The sequence below is a fragment of the Gekko japonicus genome, unplaced genomic scaffold (assembly GCF_001447785.1).
Source record: "Gekko japonicus isolate JY-2015 unplaced genomic scaffold, Gekko_japonicus_V1.1 scaffold458, whole genome shotgun sequence".
NCBI classification, from domain to species: domain Eukaryota; kingdom Metazoa; phylum Chordata; class Lepidosauria; order Squamata; family Gekkonidae; genus Gekko; species Gekko japonicus.
The window spans coordinates 25,407-46,615 of NW_015176465.1; the positions used below are offsets into that span (position 1 = coordinate 25,407).

Consider the following 21,209-nt stretch of genomic DNA (forward strand, 5'->3'; position numbering starts at 1 on the left):
TTAATAAACTGGTGATGGGGGTGGGAAGAACCTGAAAGCAGACTGCATTTGGGCCAGGGAAAAGTTTTGGAAGCGTCAAACATTTTGTTTTAGTAGCTACATTAGAGAAGATCCTTATACCAAACACATGCCGTGCTCCATGCCTCTGTGGGAAGTTACTGGTTGGTAACAGCATGGCACACATGCCACATCTGTAAGCCCAGAGTTGTAAGTTGAGTTTATTTCCTTTGATGGTTTTATCAACTCCAAAAGAAGCCAACGCTCTAATATATAAGTGCCTGACATATTGGTTTCTGCTGCTGTGATGGGCAAAGAAGTTGATTGGGGAACAGACTCCCCAGTAATTCCTGACAATGGAAAATAAACAGGTACGAATAAGGATAGACAAACATGCCGGTTGTCATTTGTTTTGGCATGCCGTCTCTGTGAGCCTTTTTGCTTCACAGGTGATTAGTTTTATATTCTCAGCAAGCTGCCAATGTTTTGTTTTTCATTCTGTATATGTGTGTGCGCTTGCCTCTTTCACTGTAGAATCGTAGCTGTGCATGTCTATGTAGCTCGCCAAAACAATTATCTAGCTCAAGGCCACAGGTGGATGCAAGAGCTTGTTAGTGTAGAGAAGCTCTCACTAAACACCGTAAGAAGAAGATAGCGTGAGAGGCTTGAGGCCGTTAGTTCTCAGGCCCAAGGGCATGCGCGGGAACCCCTGCAATTGGCCCGTAGTAGTTTGAATGTTTATTATATGCTTTGCCATTGCTTTTACCCCTCATTCTGAACGGTGATCCTGTTATGCACCTTCAGCTCTAATAAAGTTACCTTTTCTTCAAAAGCGTGCTTATTACGATGCGAGGAGGAGTCTGACATATATGCAGCGTTATGCCAAAACAGGCATGCTTGTATTGACTTTTGTTTTTATGGCCGTGGAAAAAGGTAGGGAGAAAACAGAAAAAATGGATATAAAAAAAAAGATTGAAATGTTGTGTTAAATTTTATTTGCTTTTTATATCTGTATAATAAAATGTTTAAAAAAAAGAAAAAGAAAAAAGAAACTGGAACTTTTGCACCGAAACGATGTGTACATGAAATCTGAAAACACCCCCTAAGAAGAGCCTTCCTCTACTAGGTTTTTTTGTCGCTTTTTCTGGTATTCAGCACCACCCCCACTTTTGAAGCACCTATTTGAAATAACAAATAAATCTCAATGTATTTGACCACCCGAGATTTGGACATGGGAAGCATCAGGCCTTTGATGCAGTCCACGCACATCCACAGCGTTACCGCCAAGCAAGCGCATTTAAGACTGCAGCACCCAACACCACCCGCTCATTTATAGCAATGCCGTAGTCTAAAAACAGCAGGTGTATCTGCTTACTGAGAGCTCAAGTGACCGACTGAGCTTTTCAACTCTTAGCAGCTAGTGGTATCAAAGACTGAAAGAAAACAGGGAAGCACATCAGCGTAGCTTTTCAACTAGAATCGGGCACGAAAGCAAGCACCAAAGCCCCCAAGCATACCATGAAACTAAAAAGGCAGCCTGAAAACTAGACGCTGTACAGAAACGTACATTCTGATGCAAGTCTCCATTAGAGAGCATGACTCATAAACTAAAGGGAGCGGAGCGTGTTCCCAGAAGAATCATCAAATGTCAGCAGCGCGGAAGTTCGGGACGGCAGATACACGGAACGCTTTTTCCCAGTGTGGCTGTCGGGGCCAGACCGTGGGCATTTAAAACGAAGTAAAAACTAAAGAAAACAAACATTCTTCCACACAGTACCCTGGGATCGAGTAGGAGGCGGTGGAGCCTCGGGACAGCCCGAGGGAGGCAAGGAGGAGAAGTCAGGACAGGGGCCCGTGTGTAACTAAGGAGCACGGGGTGTGTGTGAATGCCACTAGGAGCCTCCTCAAGGGCTCAGGTTGTCTTGGGAGTAGATACCTCCCTGGGAGTAAAGGCCTGCTCAGTTGTAGCCCAGGAAAGCCAGGGAGTGAGCACAGTGGTGGGGGGGGGGACGGCGACCGAGATCAGGAAGGAGCAGGGGTCATTTCCTGCAGGAGCGCACAGGAGCGGAGCTCCGGCAGTAAAGAGCCCAGGGGGTGGGCACATGCAACAAGCCCCACCCCCTGCTCCCAGCAGCCCTCAGTCAGAGCAAGAAGCAACCAGGGAAGCTGCAGAGCCCCCCCCGCCCCCCCCCGGTCTAAAACAGTCCAGTGGCACCTTTAAGACCAAGTTTTATTCAGGTACAAGCTCTCCCTCCTCTGCGAGGGCAGATCTGCACGTTTCCCCCCCCCCCAATAGCTAGCAATCCAAAAGAGTCCAGTGGAGCCTGAGCGGTGGGTGTTGCCTTCTGACACACTTCTGGTGATGTCAGGGGGTGTGGCATATGCAAATAAGTTATGCTAATGAGTTATGCGAATGAGCTCCTGCACCTCTTTTTCTACGAAATGACCCCTGGGAAGGAGGGAGGGAAGAGAGACAGCAGGCTGGTAAGGGCGGGAAGCCAGGGCTGAGGAAAGCAGCGGGCTCCACCCGAGGAGCGCTGGGGCCTCGCTGCCTCTCAGCCGAATCCTGTAATGGGAGGCTACAACAGAAGGGTCCTGGCAGATGCAGTCAAGGACACGTGGACCTGCCTTGACCGTAACCTGGCCCTTGAGGCCAGGACTCTGACGGAGCTCACTTGTGATGACGAACGAACCAGAACCGCGGTTATCCTCCTGGTTTCCGCTTGTCATTGGAGAGGCCAGAGGAGGAAAGAACGCCCAAGTGGGGGAGAAGTAGCCCCGGGACCTGAACGCCTCGAGACCAGGATATCTAAAGGAGAACCAGCTCCGACATACTCCTGCCTGTCAAGCAAGGTCTACCAGAGATCCTGCTTTATCTGCCACCTGCATCCTTAGCGGAAGTGAGGCAGACCACAGCGAGAAGCAAGGCCTTCTGGGCCGTGGCACCGCGGTTGTGGACACCACCACCTCAGGCGCTTGCCTGATGATGACGCTTGCGAGTTTCCAGCTTCAGATGAAAATGTATTTGTTCGTCACCTTTTTAGTTAAATTTTTAATTAAAAATGGGGGGGGGGTTGTTTTTTGTATTTTGTTTATTACGTAATTTATACCCTAGTTTTCATTAGTTAGGAGCTGCGGTGTCTCAAGTGGTTAAGACGCTGAACTGCAGGCTGTGGAAGGTCGGTAGTTCAGCAGTTCGAGACCCGGGTGTACCGCATGACGGAGTGAGCTCCCGTCTCTAGTTCCAGCTCCTGCCAACCTAGCAGTTCGAAAGCAAGACATTGCAAGTAGATAAATAGGTACCGCTTCGGTGGGAAGGTAACAGCGTTCCGTGCACCTTGGTGTTTAGACATGCCGGCCAAATGACCACGGAAACGTCTTTGGACAGCGCTGGCTCTTCGGCTTTGAAACGGAGATGAGCACCGCAACCCTAGAGTCGGACTCGACTGGCTTTCGAGCAAGGGAGACCTTTACCTTTACCTTTCATTAGTTAGTTCTGCTCCGCTAATATTTTTATTGCTCCATTGCCTAATGTAGGCTGATGAGGTGTGTTCTTTGCCTCTGTTGTGGTTTTTGAGATGAACTTCCATACTGCATTAAAAAAAAATCGGTTGTGAACTGAGGAAGCTTTGGGCTGAGGAGTGGAATAGAAATTTTCATTCATGAAGAAACAAAAATTATTTCGAAGAAACCTACAGGTGACCAGAGATTGTATGCTCAAGATGGGAACTGGTAAGAAAATATCATGAAGGAAACAAAAAACTAAGTTTCCAAAAAGAAAGGCAGTCCTTTAAGGAGAAATTAACAAAGATACAATTGCAAGCTATGGAAGTATAAGGATAGAGAGAGCTAGAGATGTGAAGGCCCGGAAAAAAAACGGAAAAATTCGGGGGGAAACCTTTTTTTCCTGAAGCCTTTTAATTTTTTTCCAAAAAATTGGAAAAATTGAAAAAAGGGAAAAAAAGGAAAAAATTGATTATGGAACGTTTTATTTTAACATGATGAATAAAATATTTTAAGACAAGGTGTTCCTTTCGGAGGTGCGATTGTCAGAAGAAAATAAAACAGTTTCAGTTTTGTTTTTGCATGTGGGTGGGTATTCTGTTTGAAATAATTGTTTGGATACACTATATTTTTAATATGCTCGTTGTGATAATTTCATGCCAAGTAAAAATGTCCATAGTCATATTTTATGTTCCTAAAGTAACAGAATGACTTTCAATCGAGAAAAGACAAAAGAAATGCTAATGTGGCATTTTTCTCTATTTTTCCGAAAATTTCCGTTTTTTTCCGGGAAAAAAAACGGGAAAAAACCAGGGGGTTTTCCGAGCTTCAAAATTTCCGGAAATTTTACATCTCTAGAGAGAGCTATAAGAAAAATGGCTATATAGAGATGCTACAGATCTGCAAGGGACACACGTCTACAACTGTTACTGAACAATGTATTCGAAGCCTCTAACTTGAGCTTAGAAGATTCGGTTATCAGGTAGACATCTACTCAGGGTTCACATAAAAGACCTGAGGTGGCCAAAACAACACGTGAAACTGCCTTATACTGAATCAGAGAGTCAGCTACGAAATAACTGGCAGCGGCTCTCCAAGGTTTCATATCACATACCGCCAGATCTTTTAACTGGAGATACTGGGGATCGAACCTGGGACCTTCTGCCTGCCAAGCAGATGCTCTACCACTGAGCCACAGCCCCTCCCACAAGCATAACTCTTCATGTGTGAGGAAAAGGAGATCAAGAGCTACAAAACTGATGCTGATAAATAGTATAACAATCACACTTCAAATAATTTCAGTTAAATGCTACGGGACGGAGCCATCAAACTGAAAGCCATTCCTGCTACTGTCCGAACATCACTTCTTCCCACCAAAGGTTGGGGGAACATTGGGAAATGCATGGGGAATGCTGTCACTTCTGGGAGAAATTCTACACATTTCCCTCCCTGGTGCAAGGGAGACCGCTTCTGCTTACTGTAGGTTTCAGGCAACGATAAAGGGAGGATGCATTCCAGCTTGTGAAAAGACAATTATTTCATAAACAAGGAGCCCTAAATTAAACAGCTGGACTATAAGGAAGGCCGAGCGCCGAAGAATAGATTATTTTGAACTATGGTGCTTGAGAGTCCCTTGGACTGCAAGATCAAATCAGTCAATCCTAAAAGAAATCAACCCTGACTGTTCCCTGGAAGGCCAGATAATGAAACTGAAGCTCAACTACTTTGGCCACCCAATGAGAAGGGAGCACTCACTGGAGAAGACCCTGATGCTGGGAAAGATTGAAGGTCAAAGAAGACGGGGACGGCAAAGGATGAGATGGTTAGACAGTGTCATAGATGCAACGAACATGAGATTGAGCCAACTTCAGAGGATGGCGGAAGACAGGAGGGCCTGGTGGGATCTGGTCCATGGGGTCGCGAAGAGTCGGACTCGACTGTGCGACTGAACAACAAAAAATTAAACAGCACTGGCTCTAAAGCTAAAGTAACCTGTATACGCAAAAGCTTCTTAGCATTCAAATACGGCTGTTACAAACTGAAATCAAACCAGTCAGACCTTGGACCCCGCACCCTTCAAACTGTTACAGCCAAATAATTTTACCAAAACAAAAAGACTGAGCACAAACAAACAGCTGCATTATAAGAACGGTTTACGCTAAATGCCGTTCCTTTTCTGGGCTATTACTTTAAGGCAAGCACAGTTCATTTCCCTACTTACCGTAGCTTTGTCAAGTACTTTAATTGAATATGGCTCAGCCACATTGTGTTTCCTTAGTGCTTGTTCTAGCAGCTGTAGAGGGGGGCTCTCCCATTTCCCGAAAACCACTAAATCAATATCACTATGGAGAATTAAAAACATGCACACAGAATTTAATTAAAAACTTTACATAAGAGGAAACTTTCACTTAATTACTGGCTGGAAGAGTTAAATCCAGTCTTTGGCCTACTGATTTTGCCAGTTGTTACAAATGAAAGGCTCCTACATACAGTTTAACATGCACAAAACAACAAGCTATACAGACATGTCAGAATCTTAACCAAGGGTAATTTGCTCAGCTATGGCTTGGGAAAAAGCAAACATATGACCTCAATTCAATTCAATTCAATTCAAATACCTTTTATTGGCATACAATATTAGAAGTATTTACCAATAATACAATCCAAAAGAAATTATAAAATAGATAGTCCTGGCTATGTCAGGCCTAACTCAAGTTGTCACAAGCTAGATTTGACCATACAAAAGATGCCTGAATCATAAAATAAATTGGCATTCTAAACTTTTAAACTTAAGTTTTTAGACTTATAAATTAAGAATCATGAATATGATCAGGGTCACTCTTCCGCTTTATAAAACCATGGAGAAACTTAGCGGTCAGTTCAATGATCTCCGGATCTCGTGAAGCAAGGAGAAATTGTACCTTGATTCTATCCAATTGGCCTGCTACCAACCTAAGGGGGGCTTCTATAAATTCCACTCGAATGTCATTTAACAATTTACAGTGTAAGAGTACGTGCTCAACAGTTTCTATTTCTCTTCTATTACATCCACAGAACCTGACTGAATAAGGAATTTGCTTATATCTCCCCTCAAGAATAGCAGAGGGGAGAACATTAAGACGGTCCAACAGATAAGCTCTACACATTTGCGGTGAAGTCAGGCAGAAAAAGTAATATGGTAGAGTACCAGAAAGGGGATAGGCCGACCTTACTGAGGAGCACCTTCCGGAGACAAGGGTTCTGAGCTCTTGCAACTCTATATCAATAAGCCTCTGTTTAAGCAGAGTAAAGACCTCAAGCTCTGACCGGATGACAAGGTCACTCAGGTTAAAACCAATAGAAGTGATTTTCTTTTCAATAGCCATAAGCCACGCAGAGGATTGAGATTCTTCCAGCATATAGGTGATAAGGCTATTGTGGTTACATCTAAAATGCAGACGTAGCCAAAATCTGAAAGCAATAATCCAGGCCTTGGCCTCTAACCGTCTCAAATTAAGCTCCAGACAAATGGCAGCATAAGATACGCACGAGGGCAACCCCAGAATCTTCCTCAGGGATTTGGATTGTAGTTGTTCAACTGCTTTCAAACGTATGGCCTTTGGCACACAGGGCTAGATCCAGTCGTTCGTTTCCACTGGAGGGAAGATCAGTACAGGAATCACAAGGCACACGATCCCTCCTCAGTTGGTAGAAGGGAATCGCTGGAATATAACCACTGGCTTGGATCCTACAAGGCCCATTTGTGAAGGAGAACTCGGGGGGGGGGGGAGACTTTCACCTCTCCCTCCCACAGCAGGTCTATGAGCCCCCAAGATTTTGTTCCTGGAGGGCAGGGCACCCTGTACAACGCAGAGCGTGAAACAAACGCATGCACTGAGAAGGATGAATCAACAGGGATTGCCTCCTTCCACGAACAGAAGTGCCTTTCCATTCCCAAAAAATGGACTACAGGTCTGAGCCATTATGTTTTCAATAGGTCTAGTGGTTATCGATAACCTTCTTTCTGCAATTATAAACATACACAAGCTTTGAGAGCCAGTTTGGTGTAGTGGTTAAGTGCGTGGACTCTAATCTGGGAGAGCCGGGTTTGATTCCCCACTCCTCCACTTGCACCTGGTTGGATGACCTTGGGCAAGCTGTAGTTCTGATAAGAGCTGTTCTTGAAAAAGAGCAGTCTCTGTGAAGAGCTCTCTCAGCCCCACCCACCTCACAGGGTGTCTGTTGTGGGGAGGGGAAGGGAAAGGAGTCTGTAAGCCGCTCTGAGACACCTTTGGGTTGTGAAGGGCGGGATATAAATCCAATCTCTTCTTCTTCTTAAGTCATAAGAATTAACAACAAGTCTCCTGCTCTGTGTGCACACGGATGTATAATTTGCAATCCTACAAAGTTCGCTATATTAGAATTTCTACCGGCACTGTAGCACTATGATGCGCTTAATTTTTCATAAAGAAAAGCCACTGACGACTAAGTGTTCTCATTTTTGATGCACAACAGCATACCCCTTATTATGTATAGCATTTGTTCTACATGGAAAATCTGAGTATTTCATCTTTACATGCTAACGCTGAGGATTCAGTGTCCCATATAACTCAGGTTAATTTCAATACCAAATTTAAGTATTTGCTAAATCTTGCAAAATCCAAAAATGGACATTTGATGGAAAAGAAATGGAGCAGGTCAAGCATGTTAAATATCTAGGTGTCTATTTCAGTGATAACATGTCCTGGTCATGTCATCGCAAATCTATGACTAATTTAGCCACCATTAATACACCAGCCATCGCACGGTTCTTCTTTAATAGAGGCAACCAGTTCGTTCCAGCTGCCTTAAAAGTTTTTAAGGCCAAAGTGATCCCGCAGCTATTGTATGGCATCCCAATATGGATAGGTGCCCTTGAGATGGGACTTGAAAGAGTTCAATCTAAATTTGCAAGGAAAATCATGGGTCTGCCACGCTGCATTCCATACGCAGCTCTCTGTTTAGAAACAGGCCTTAACTTGATAGAAACAAGGGCATGGCTTATATCAATCAAATACTGGCTAGTGAGCGAGTGATTTGGTGCCTGCATCAATCAGTTTGCTCTAGAGCCCTCCTTCCTGAGCGAAGGCAAAAATCTCTGAGCCGGAGGCTGAAAAACTGTGAGCTGGCTCACACCAGCTCAGCTTAGGGGGAACTCTGCTGGCTACGTATGCACTACACTGCCGACAAGGGGAGCTACAGATACCAAATGCTGTCTGAATCTACCTGATCTAAATGGAATGCTTACATAGTGAAGAAAATAATCACAATGGGTCTATCCATGGATTCTCTGTATATGTTATCTTTCACAAATGCATATCAGTTAATTAAAAGTAGAATCCTGGATATAGAAATAGTTAGCGATGCAAACAAAGCCTGCTCCCCCTTGAATTTCGGAATCCTTCCAACTATTGGCCATCTGCCTTCGTACTTATATCAGCCCTTCACGCTCCACAATTGCGCCGAGCATTTGCACTTGCTAGATGCAATACCCTTCCATCTGCTGTTACCTATGGTAGATATAAAGGGATTCCATACTCAGCTAGACACTGTGCGTGTAATCAAAACCAAGTTGACTCGGTTTCCCATATTCTCCTACACTGTCCCCAATATGATGAGATCCGTCTTACCTTTTTAGATCCAATCTTATTTAATACGATAGGCTGTCCAGACGCTTTTAAGGCGCGCTACCTCTTGAACGATTTGTCACCCGAAATAACTGAAAACGTAGCCTCTTTTTTAAGTTTGGTAAATCAAGGACCATCTGCACAATGTATAGATGCATATGATTGATTCATTTCTCCTTGTTACCTATTTATCCACTTTTGTTTCTTCCTGTAACCTAACATATGCCAATAAAGGTCTGTGTATGTGTGTATGTAAATACTGGCATTATCTCTTATTACAAAGCACTACTAATACATTCAGTAAAGAAAAACATAGCATGAGCCAAAATCTCAGTACTTACCTAGTAGGCAAATAAAGTCCTGTACTAAAACTCCCAAATATCTGAACCTGGAAGAGAGGTGAAAAGTCAGTATGTTATTGAGCCCACTGAACTGAAGAAATATCCCAAAGACACCCACATCATTTTCAGCTACAGAAAATTAACACAAGGCATTTGCTGACTTCTAATAGCTTGATCCAACTAACCTTTGCCTTGTCTTCCTTTGCTAGACAACCCTTTCCACTGAAGAGCACTCTGGCCCAGGTAGCACACTGCCCAATCACCAAGCCCTAGCCTGGCACTGAGCAGTACTCCCACATGGACGACACGGTCTTTCCCGCCTGCTTTCCTGATTGCCTCTAACTGTCAATATGCCCACATGGGACAAATTATGATCAATAAACTATGGTTTTGGGCTGAATCCGAAAACTATGGATTGAAGCAACGTTTGTCTAGCACTAAGCAGTTTGCCAAATTCAGATATCACAACATGCTATGGTTAAAGCAAGCCAGGCAATGGGAAGGAATCAGCACATGTAAGAACAGCCTGCAATGTGTTCTGGCTCTTCCAAACCAATTAATAAGAACTGAACTGCCAAGGAAGAACAAGCATGCCGCATCAGAATATTTCATTCCAGGGGTGAAACCTCACAAGCCATTCTTCTGTCGGGCTTTTAACAACCTTCAACCATGGTTAAAAAAAATAAGCACTTTCTAGAAGAAGACATAGAACATGAACAGCTTGAAAGTTCCCAAGTTGGGTAACCCTAACGCAAAGCTATCGCATATGACTCCACCTCAGGAGTAATCATTCCGTGGTAAATGAAATGGCCTCTTTTAGTATTACTACAACAGTCAAGAAGAGACACTCTGAAAAATGAAAGCCTTGGCTACATGCACGCCGCTTTTCAAATATTAAAAACTTAACATCGCTCCCCTACTGTCAACTATTGGTCCTTCACTTAAAGTTTCTCCTCAAGCAACATTACAACAGCTGACTTGGTAAATACTGGTTTTCCTGGATATTTTCAAATGGAAACACCATTGTGCAAATGATGGTAAACTTTAACCTAACCATATAATTTAGCTATTTGGTTGGTATTCTATGGCCAATAAAAATTGCCTTGCCTTCAGGAACCCAAATGGCAATTGGATGACTTGTTCTGAAAGAACTCAAATTTGAACTTGTGGACCTCCTGACAAAAATACGTAATCCTTCATTAAAATCTGCCCCCATTCCTGAGGACTGGAAGGTAGCTAATGTTACCCCCATCTTTTAAAAGTGTTCCAGAGGAGATCCAGGAAATTACAGGCCACTTAGTCTGACGCCGATATCGGGTAAGTTGGTAGAAACCGTTATTAAGAAGAGAATTAGGAGGCACATTGATGAGCAGAAACTATTGAGGAAGACTCAGCGTGGGTTCTGTAAGGGAAGATCTTCTCTCACTGACCTGTTAGTGTTCCTTGAAGAGGTGAACAAACATGTGGACAAGGGGGCCCCAATAGATGTTGTTTACCTTGACTTCCAGAAAGCTTTTGATAAAGTTCCTCATCAAAGGCTCCTAAGTAAGCTCAATAGTCATGGGATAAAAGGACAAGTCCTCTTGTGGATCAAAAACTGGCTAATTAATAGGAAACAGACAGTGAGTATAAATGGGCAATTTTCACAGTGGAGGGTGGTAAGCAGTGGGGTACCACAGGGATCAGTACTCGGTCCAATGCTTTTTAACTTGTTCGTTAATGATTTGGAGTTGGGAGTAAGCAGTGAAGTGACTAACAGGAGGTGGTGGCAGCTAAAAGCATGGACAGCTTCAAGAGGGAATAAGATAAACATATGGAGCAGAGGTCCATCAGTGGCTATTAGCTGCAAGCTATAGATAGGAACTCTCAGGCTGGGGCAGGTGATGCTCTGTATTCTTGGCGCTTGGGGGGGGCGCAACAGTGGGAGGGCTTCTAGTGTCCTGGCCCCATTGCTGGACCTCCTGATGGCACCTGGTATTTTTGGCCACTGTGTCACACAGAGTGTTGGACTGGATGGGCCATTGGCCTGATCCAACATTGGCTTCTCTTATGTTCTTATGATTGTTCCCATAGCTGAAGCACACAAGTGCTCCCCACCCACCAACTTGTGTACTCATTAGCTTAGGATCTGGAAGACCCAGGTTCGAACCCCCACTCTGCCATGGAAGCTCACTGGGTGACCTTAGGCCAGTCACACAGCCTAGCCTACCTCACAGGGTTGTTGTAAGCATAAAATGAAGGAGAGGAACACGACAAAAGCCACTTCTGGGTCCCACTGGGGAGAAAGGCGGGGTATCCATGGAAGGAAATAAAAATATAATAACATTACATCCCATTTAAGAAGAGTTGGGTGGCACGCAGATGCAAGCTTTTCATCCCCCTCTCTCCTGCAGCAGACTGCTGTGGAACCACAAATCACACAAAGACTGGAATCGGAGTCTCTGTTGTCTTATCTTTAGCGTCTTCATTTCGTGCCCAGAATGGAAGAAGACAGCACCAGTGTTCCCTCTAAGCTGAGTTAGTGTGAGCTAGCTCACAGTTTTTTAGCCTCCGGCTCACACATTTTTGTCTCGGTTCAGGAAGGATGGGGCTCCAGAGCAAACTAATTTATGCAGGAGCCAAATCTCTCGCTCACAGCTTTAATGCCAGTAGCTCACAAAGTAGGTTTTTTGCTCATGAGACTCCACAGCTTAGAGGGAACATTGGACAGCACGGTGCTGCATTTCCCTAGGTGAAGAGAACAGCCTGCGACAGCTGCAGTCCCTGGACTGTGTGCGTATACCCGTCTTCTCTGAGGTTTAAGGCAAGGAGACACCGAGGCAACCATAAGGGCTACTGCCTGCCGCCCTGCTCTCCCACCGGTGCTGTAAATGAAGCTTTAAGACAAGGAACTTAAATCTGCCTTATGAATCACTGGCAGTATGTTTTTATGGAAGTCATCAATGTTATGTAATTGCTTGGGTGGTGGGATTCTTTGCACCACTCTGCATTGTGGCCTAGGCCAGCAGGCATGGAAGGCGCTACTGCGGGGGGGGGGGGGGGGGGGAGGGGTGCCAATAGAGAACAGAGCAAAGGATGGGTGTGATTTAATCAAAAATCCAATGAGAGGCATACTCACATCAGCCGTAGGCCACAGGTCTTTGATAACAGTTTCTATTCTTTTCACTACCTCTCTCCTCATAATTTCTTCTTCAGGACGCGGGGACATAAAGTCATAAAAATCCATGATTTCCTCATGGAGCCTGTTGTAAGGAAACACAAAGGTCAGCATCACCTGATTTTGTCATATATTTTACAGACAGACTAATACAACTTGGATATGAATCTGTTTTTCCCACGGAGGCCAACACTCAAGCCGCTAGACTGCAGTGAAGTTTCTGTCTTCATCAAACACCCGCTTTGGGGAAGAATAACATGACTGCAAATTGTTTCACAGCTACAGATGCCAGTATTTCTCCTATGGACCTTGCTACTGGATGATAAATTTCCATCCGGCCTGCCTGACCTACATGTATCTTTGTATGACTGACACTTTTTCTTGATTTATCAGAGATGTGAATATCATTTATACCAATTCTTGTATGACTTTCTAGTACCTACTCCACACACAAAAAAGCTGTGAGCAACAGAAAATGTGTGAAAGCATGAAATTGCCTTCCAGTAGATGAACACATTGTTCTGCCAGCAGCCCCTCTCCAAGGTCTCCAGGTTCTTCACCGTGATACTATCATGGAGGTGCAAATTATTGGAATGCAACTTTCTGCGATCTGCAGAATATCATGGGTTGGAGCAGAAGGCACACTTGGACAAAGAGAAGTCACAACCACTGCAGAGGAAGAGATCTCGGTTTTTATAGATTCCCCACTAAAATTGAGGCCCACATTGTTCTTAAAACATCCCTTGACTCCCAGAAACTATGTCTGGGTGGTACGGGAGGCTGCAGAAGATGAGAGGAAGAGCCACTCTATCAGCAGAGCTGTCTTTGTGGTTCTCTGGAGCCAATGCGACATGTTTCACTTAACCCCAAGAGTCAGGAAAGGATTGAAAAAAACAGAACACTCAATATTTGGGCACGAAAGCAAAGGATTCTGCAGCATCTTACTGGAGCAACTAGTGAATCCCTCAAAAGTGCCAGAATTCCAGCCTCCGAAGCTTTTTCTTCAGGTCTTTGTACACATTACATGGCAGAGTAAACCCAAGTTTGTCAACAAGTATGCTCTGTACGGGGAGCTCAGCTACTGCCTATCGTGTTTCCTTGACAGGTATATTTGTATGATACACATTTTCCATACTCAAGTTTCACATTTTCAGTGTCTACTTAAACAACAACACTTAACATTTATATAGCACATTAGTATTTACTATGCTCAGCAGCAATGTTCCCTCTAACCTGTGGAGTCTTGTGAGCAAAAATTCTACCTTGTGAGCTACCGGCATTAAAGTTGTGAGCGAGCGATTTGGCTACTGCATACATTAGTCTGCTCTGGAGCCATCCTTCTTCCTGAGCTGAGACAAAAATGTGTGAGTCGGAGGCTAAAAAACTGTGAGCTAGCTCACACTAACTCAGCTTAGAGGGAACACTGCTCAACAGGTATATTGGTATATTAAAATATCAGAATTACCCTCGCCATGTTCCATTCCGGGGGATGAGTCCAGACGAGGCCTTTCCCTAAGGCCACTTATTGAGTTTACAGAGGCTAAATGTAAACCCAAGGCTTCCTACTTTGTAGCTCCTACTCAGCCCTTATGCTACAGAACAACTGAAGTACAGCATCCAATACACATGTGTGCAGTGGCCCCTCCAGACTACCAAGACCTGTGAGCCAAACATCTGTTCCAGGTAACTTGATGGAAACCAACATTACTCCTCCGTTTAATAAGGAAGGATGTTCTTCCGCAAAAGTCATTCTGTTTCCATCAGAGGTCCATCAGTGGCTATTAGCCACAAGGTATAGATAGGGGCTCTGGGGCAAGTGATGCTCTATATTCTTGGTGCTGGGGGGGGGGGGTCAACAGTGGGAGGGCCTCTAATGTCCTGGCCCCACTGGTGGACCTCCTGATGGCACTGGTATTTCTGGCCACTGTGTGACACAGAGTGTTGGACTGGATGGGCCTTTGGCCTGATCCAACATTGGCACATCTCTTATGTTCTTATGATTCTTCCTCCGTGGAAATGTCTTACTTGATAAAATATTTCTACTCCGCCTTTCCAACCGCTAAATGGTGACTCCAAAACAGATTACATTTGCCAAAGCTAGTGAGCAAATACAATAAAGTCAACAATTATGCTGTTCTTATGGTACTCTTATTTCTGTGTTTTAAGGGGAAGTAGTTTAAAATGCAGGCCTCTAGAGCAAGGGGGGGCCTGGATGAATGCTTGGAGTGCGTTATGACGGGATGGTGGGGGTACCTGAGGGGCAGTGTTCCCTCTAAGCTGAGTTAGTGTGTACTAGCTCACAGTTTTTTAGCCTCCAGCTCACACATTTTTGTCTTAGCTCGAGAAGGATGGCTCCGGAGTAAACTAATTTATTCTGTAGCTAAATTGCTCACTAACAACTTTAATGCCCATAGCTCACAAAGTAGAATCTTTGCTCGCGAGACTCCACAGCCTAGAGGGAGCATTGCTGAGGGGTCAGAATTTGTTCAGAGGATTTGTGAGAGGGGAGAAGAGAGCCGAGTGGATGAGTAGGTTGAATGGGGCACTGTGGAGTGTGAGAGAAACCTGTGCTTTTTGTGGACGTTATTTGCCTAAGTGGCAAGGGAAGAAAATCAGCCTTTGCTGCTCGGTCTATTTAAGGAACTTTAGAGAGAAAGAAGAACTGTACCTATCTGAAACCACGGCACTTATGAATGGCACAAAAAAGCCATTAGTGCTATACTTCTAAAAAAACCCCTCCATGTTGAAGTGGAAACTGCTGTGTTATTTCGACTAAATGATCCCCTTTTACCTCAGAACCATCCCCCACCCATGCGCTGACCGTTCTGCCGAAGATCACTAAACCATCCCATTCTCTAGTAGCCAGTCTAGCCTCTCAATCCATTTCTTTTTTTTAATAGTTTATTTAGCTTTTTTCCAGAATAAACAATAGCACAAAAATATATTCATTTACATCATAGTTTGGAGTTTCTTTATCCATTTTTTCCCAACCAACTATCTACTCTCTGCCATCTTCTTTTAAAACACATTTTCACCCTTTCCCGACAAAATCATATTTACTTTGTCAATTTATTTTATTTCTATTTTAATTATTAATTCCTCTCTACTTGGTATTTCCAAATGAGGGCACTGGAGTTGCTGGATGGGCCCACCGGATGGGACAAGTGTTCCCTCTAAGCTGAGTGAGTGTGACCTAGCTCACAGTTTTTTGGCCTCCGGCGCACACATTTTTGCCTCAGCTCAGGAAGGATGGCTCCAGAGCAAACCAATTTATGCAGCAGCCAAATCGCTCGCTCACAACTTTAATGCTAGTAGCTCACAAAGTAGAATTTTTGCTCACGAGACTCCACAGCTTAGAGGGAACATTGGATGGGACCCTGTTGTACCAAGCTTGTGGCCCTCTAAAAAACAATTAAAAGGGCCCTTCTCCTGTTCTCTAAGAGAAGATCTTTTGGTGGCAACAGAAACAAGTAGGAAACACTAAGGAAGAACATGACGCGGCACAACACACATCACTTCGGAAAAGTACAAAGAGATGCCATTGCAGGTGTGACATACAAGCGGTCTTGGATAGAAGCAAAACGTTACAGGAATGCACATCAGTTCCAGAGGACAACGGAGTGGAGGGGGAGAAGGATGTTAGAAGTTTATTGAATTATTTACGGTGTGGAAAAGGTACATACTCAGAGGTTTATCTCCCTAATACTAGAACTTAAGAGGCACCTGATCAGCTTGACAGGCAACAGATTTGGAACAGACAGAAGACTGTTGTTGTAGACTTCCTGGGCCTTCTAGCAGCTGACGTTTCGACAGCAGCTGTGACTGGCATCCCCAGAGGTATAACACAGAAAGACGGGAGTACTCTCTGTGTCAATGCTGGACAAAATACTATTCCTTAAACCTGTGGAATCTACTGCACAGTACACAGTGATGGCCAGTAACTTGGCTGTAAAAGGAGATCAGACAAATTCACATAAGGTAGATCGAGATGGCTAGCCCTGTTAGTCTAATACATCAATCAAAGGGGTCTCGAAAATCCGTGACGATAAATTTACTAATAATTTTTCTTTTTCCCTCGCTTGAAGGCACTGTAAGGGGCCTGTTCCCTGGTCCTGGTCTTGGCTCTGCGGTCTAAAAAAGACCTAGTTGCTGGACCCTCCTCCCCAGAAGTGGTAGCAGAGTCCTCTGCTTCGGTGGTGTCCATATCGGTCATAGGTTCTTTCGTGTCTGCCCAAGACACTCTCTTAGAAGAGGTGGCCATGGGAGAACACCACTTATACACTCTATTGAGAGTGTAATCTCTATGATCTCTGTCAAGCTTTTTAATTTTTATTTCTCTTGTACGGTCTTCAAAAAGTCTCAATTCCTCTTCCAAAGCCTTAATTTTGTTGGCAAACTCCTCAGTACTATGTGAGCTTTTAAGTTTATCCTCAACTACCTTGGCTTCTTGTTTGGTATTTTCTGCTTCCTGGGTTGCTTCATCTATAATAAGGAGCATTAAATCGAATGAACATTTATTAAGAATTGCTATCCATTTATTCTTGAATTCCTCTTTGTGGAGGAACATAGCTGGTCCTTTCTGCAATCTTAAACCTCTAGGAATCAAATCGGAATTACAATATTCCGTGAGGGATGCAGCATGTAATGACATCCTAATCGATTTCTTACTGAGAAAGTCCAATTGAGCCCAATCGGAGGGATTTCTGGTGCCTCTTATGAGGCCTGTGTTGGTACCTAATATTCTAGCCCTTTCTTCCTCAGAAAATGCAAACCTGTGATTTAATGTGGACATGTTGTCCCCACTAACAATGAGACCACAAATACCTAGGGGAACAGCAATACAAAACTGTACTATAAACCCAAAGATTGCTGCAAGTGTGCACAAACAATAAATGAATTTACACAAAAGTAAGTCAATCTTCACTGAAGATGATATTCATGATGTGTCTTTTATAGTCGATGAACAGGTGGACAGAAGACAGACGAACTTCTCGAGTAAATGCCCGTTTCGAAGTGTCTTTCTCAATAATTTCGCATCCAAATATACTGAAGATGACGATGAAGTCTTTAAATCAAACTGTTTTTTCCATGAGCTATGCAGCTACATACAAAACTCTCCAATGGACTAATAAGTCTTGTGCACACTTGCCTTCTAGTCTGGCACAGCAAGAAGCATCCTGGACTGGATAAATGACTGGCCTGGCCTGGCAGAGCCCTCCTTACTTCTTCTGAAATCCCACAGCCCCGAAGGAAACCCCACTCATTTCCCTCGAAGCTGCCTTATACTGAATCAGACCACCGGTCCTTCAAGGTCAGCACTGTCCTCTGAAAAGAGTGGCATGCAGTGAAGGCCCTATTGTCCAGAGGCAGGCAGCCTACAAAACCTCCCAACACAAACAGAGGAGGCAGACAGCGAGACGGAAGTGAGCTCCAGTCTCTGGCCCCAGCTCCTGCCAACCCAGCAGTTCAAAAGCAAGAAACTGCAAGTAGAAACCTTTACCTTTTGCCTTTCCTAGGGAGGTTGAGGCGGTGGTGCGCGTGACTCTTCTTCCCTCCTCTCTGTCCTCACAACAACCCTCCCAGGTAGGTCAGGGCATCCTTTCTGGAACACACTGACTATCAACTCAATCAACAGCTTCAGGGATCGTTCTCTCCATCCCTGGCGGCCCTTCCTCTTGCACAATAAGGATGATTATTACCGGGGGGGTGTGTGTGAGACATGGGCGATAAAAAGGCCAGAGGGGCTAGCGGCAGTTCGGCTTCCAAAGCAGCAGCAGAGGGGAGTCTGGAGGCCTCTGGGAACCTTCAGCTGGAAGGAAAGGGTGCATCCTTTTCACTGCACCCCTGGGCGCCAGGGTCCCCTCTCAGCTGCGTCAGTGTGGTGCCCCCTCTAAGCGGCGGAGCCTTGTGAGCAAAAAACTCTACTTTAGGAGCCACTGGCCTTCAGGTGCTCGGCCGTGCGCGCGTGCGGGCAAAAGCGCATACCTTGAATCAACGAGGAATTTCAGACAGACGATATAATCCGGAAGAGGAACGGTTCCCAAACGGTTTCTGGTCTGTCATTTCAGACAGAACCGTTTTAGAACCGGTTCCCTACCTATATTTGTAATTTCAGACACAAACGCTTCTGTCCCGTTTAGGAAACGGGGCTGTAGCATTTTACCTGTCAACCGCTTCCAAGTAGTCTTCAGTTTCCTCTCCCGGTTCCAAAGTGCTTTTTCCCGCCGTTTTTCGCCTGTGTGGTCGATCTCTGCCTCTCTCTCTCTTTTGGAACGTTCGCTTTATAGCGCTATAACAGTATAACGCTATTGCACAACAGCATTATATCAATCCCAGTTTCCTCTCCCAGTTCCAACGCGCTTTTTCTCTCCGTTTTCCACCCGCGCGGGCCATCTCTGGCTCTCTCTCTTTTGGAACGTTCGCTTTATAGTGCTATAGCACTACAGCAGTATAACGCTATTACACAACAGCATTATAGCAACCCCATTGGGACACCTAGAGTGTTGTGTTATAGTGCTACAGCGCTCTAAAGCGAACGTTCCCCCCCAAAAGCCAGAGATCGCCCGACCGGCGAAAAACCGCGTGGGGGGGAAAGCTGGAAAAAGCCGGCAAGCCGCTTCAGATCCAGCTCTTTACCGGAAGGGGGACGCCATGTGTGAAGTGGCAGCCCTATACCGGATCAAAAAACGGCTTTAAAACGGGTTAAAAGGGGGGTCATGTGCAATGTTCCCTCTAAGCTGTGGAGTCTTGTGAGCAAACATTCTACCTTGTGAGCTGCTGGCATTGAAGCTGTGAGCGAGCCATTTGGCTACTGCATACATTAGTTTGCTCTGGAGCAATGTTCCCTCTAAGCTGAGCTAGTGTGAGCCGGCTCACAATTTTCTACCCTCCGGCTCACACCTTGTTGCCTCTGCTCAGGAAGGAGGGCTCCAGAGCAAACCGATTTACGCAGCAGCCAAATCGCCCGGCTCACCACTTTCATGCCTGTAGCCCACAAGGTAGAATTCTTGCTCACAAGACTCCACAGGCTTAGAGGGAACATCGCTCTGGAGCCCCATCCCTTCCTGAGCGGAGACAAAAAGGTGTGAGCCGGAGGCTAGAAAACTGTGAGCTGGCTCACACTCACTCCACAGCTTAGAGGGAACATTGCTCTGGAGCCCCATCCCTTCCTGAGCGGAGACAAAAAGGTGTGAGCCGGAGGCTAGAAAACTGTGAGCCGGCTCACACTCACTCCACAGCTTAGAGGGAACATTGCTCTGGAGCCCCATCCCTTCCTGAGCGGAGACAAAAAGGTGTGAGCCGGAGGCTAGAAAACTGTGAGCCGGCTCACACTCACTCCACAGCTTAGAGGGAACATCGCTCTGGAGCCCCATCCCTTCCTGAGCGGAGACAAAAAGGTGTGAGCCGGAGGCTTAAAAAACTGCGAGCCGGCTCACACTCACTCAGCTTAGAGGGAACACTGGTGTGGGGGGGTCTCTCTTCAGACTGTCACCTCCCCCCCCCCATCCCCACAGTTTTCTGCTTCCTGGTGGACATCCCTCAAGGTCGGTCGGTCTCCAAGGTGCCCCCCGCTGGACTCTACCTTTCTGTCAGGTCGACCACTGCAGAGAGGTCCTCCAGTCTCCTTCCCCAAACCCGAGAGCTGGAGGCTAAAGAGGCTGCGGGGCGGCTCACCCCCGACGGGGCTTGGGGGGGACCCTGGAAGCACCCCACCTCCCCGCCCTCTCGCTCAACTCACCCTCGGGTGCCCGGGGGGTAGGGCCTGGCCTTCCACGGCGTGCCGGGGGAGGAGGAGGAGGGAGGGCCGCCCAGCAGGCGGTCGTTGAGGCCGTAGGTGCTGGCCTTGTTCTCGCGTTTCCCACGGCCTGGGTGGTACTGCCGCGGGGGCTGCTGCTGCTGCGGGGGCTGCCTTGGGCAGCCCTCGGCCCACTCCTCCGCGGGAGCCTGGCCGGAGGAGGGCGAGGAGCCGCCGCCAGGGCTGTCGAGGCCGGACTCAACCGAGCTGGGCTGCTGGTGCAGCAGGAGGAGCCGTGGCGGTGGGGTGCGCCCGTCCGCAGCCACTGGCAGGAAGAGAACATAAGGCGGCGGCGAGGCAGGTCCGAGCAAGGCGCGGCAGCAGGGCTGAAGAGGCAGAGGGAGTAGTGGGGCGAGCCGGGCGGAGGGCTGCTGCTGGTGCTCGGGCCTCGCTGGTCTTCCTCCCCCTTGGCTCCAAAGGGAGGCCCGGTGGCTGCAAGCCGCTTGGGCCTCGCTGGTCTCCCCCCCTCCAAAGTGGCGGCGGCGAGGCAGTTTGTAGAGCGTTCCCTGCGCATGCACAGGGGACGCTCTGTTACTTTTGGGGGGATTTAAGTATCCCCCCGATATTTTTTCAGGTTTTCAGATTTTTGTGCACAACTGGGGGCTGCCCCGTGTGTGCACGAAAATCTCCCTCCCCCCCAGGTGCCCCCGATGCACGGATTTAGGTATCCGCACGCAAGGGGGCACCTTCACTATTAGATATATAGATAGTTGTATATATGGAGAGGGTGGCTTGTTAGATTAGCATGCAAAATAGTGAAGATGTTTTTT

General features: G+C 46.1%; 1 protein-coding gene across 3 annotated transcripts in view; it reads right to left on the reverse strand.

Moving 5' to 3' along the window:
* PAPD7 (PAP associated domain containing 7) overlaps positions 1–20,508 on the reverse strand; it is a 36,133-nt gene extending 15,625 nt beyond the window's left edge. For 2 of the 3 annotated variants that reach the window (XM_015427089.1, XM_015427088.1), the window contains exons 1-4: positions 20,383–20,508; positions 12,606–12,729; positions 9,488–9,534; positions 5,723–5,843 (exon numbers count right to left, since the gene is read on the reverse strand). In XM_015427089.1, coding sequence (XP_015282575.1) covers positions 5,723–5,843; positions 9,488–9,534; positions 12,606–12,713 — 276 coding nt within the window. In that variant the 5' untranslated portion in view covers positions 12,714–12,729; positions 20,383–20,508. The remainder of the gene's footprint in view (positions 1–5,722; positions 5,844–9,487; positions 9,535–12,605; positions 12,730–20,382) is intronic. The other variant, XM_015427087.1, reaches the window with a different exon arrangement.
* Between the last annotated feature and the right edge of the window lie 701 nt (positions 20,509–21,209).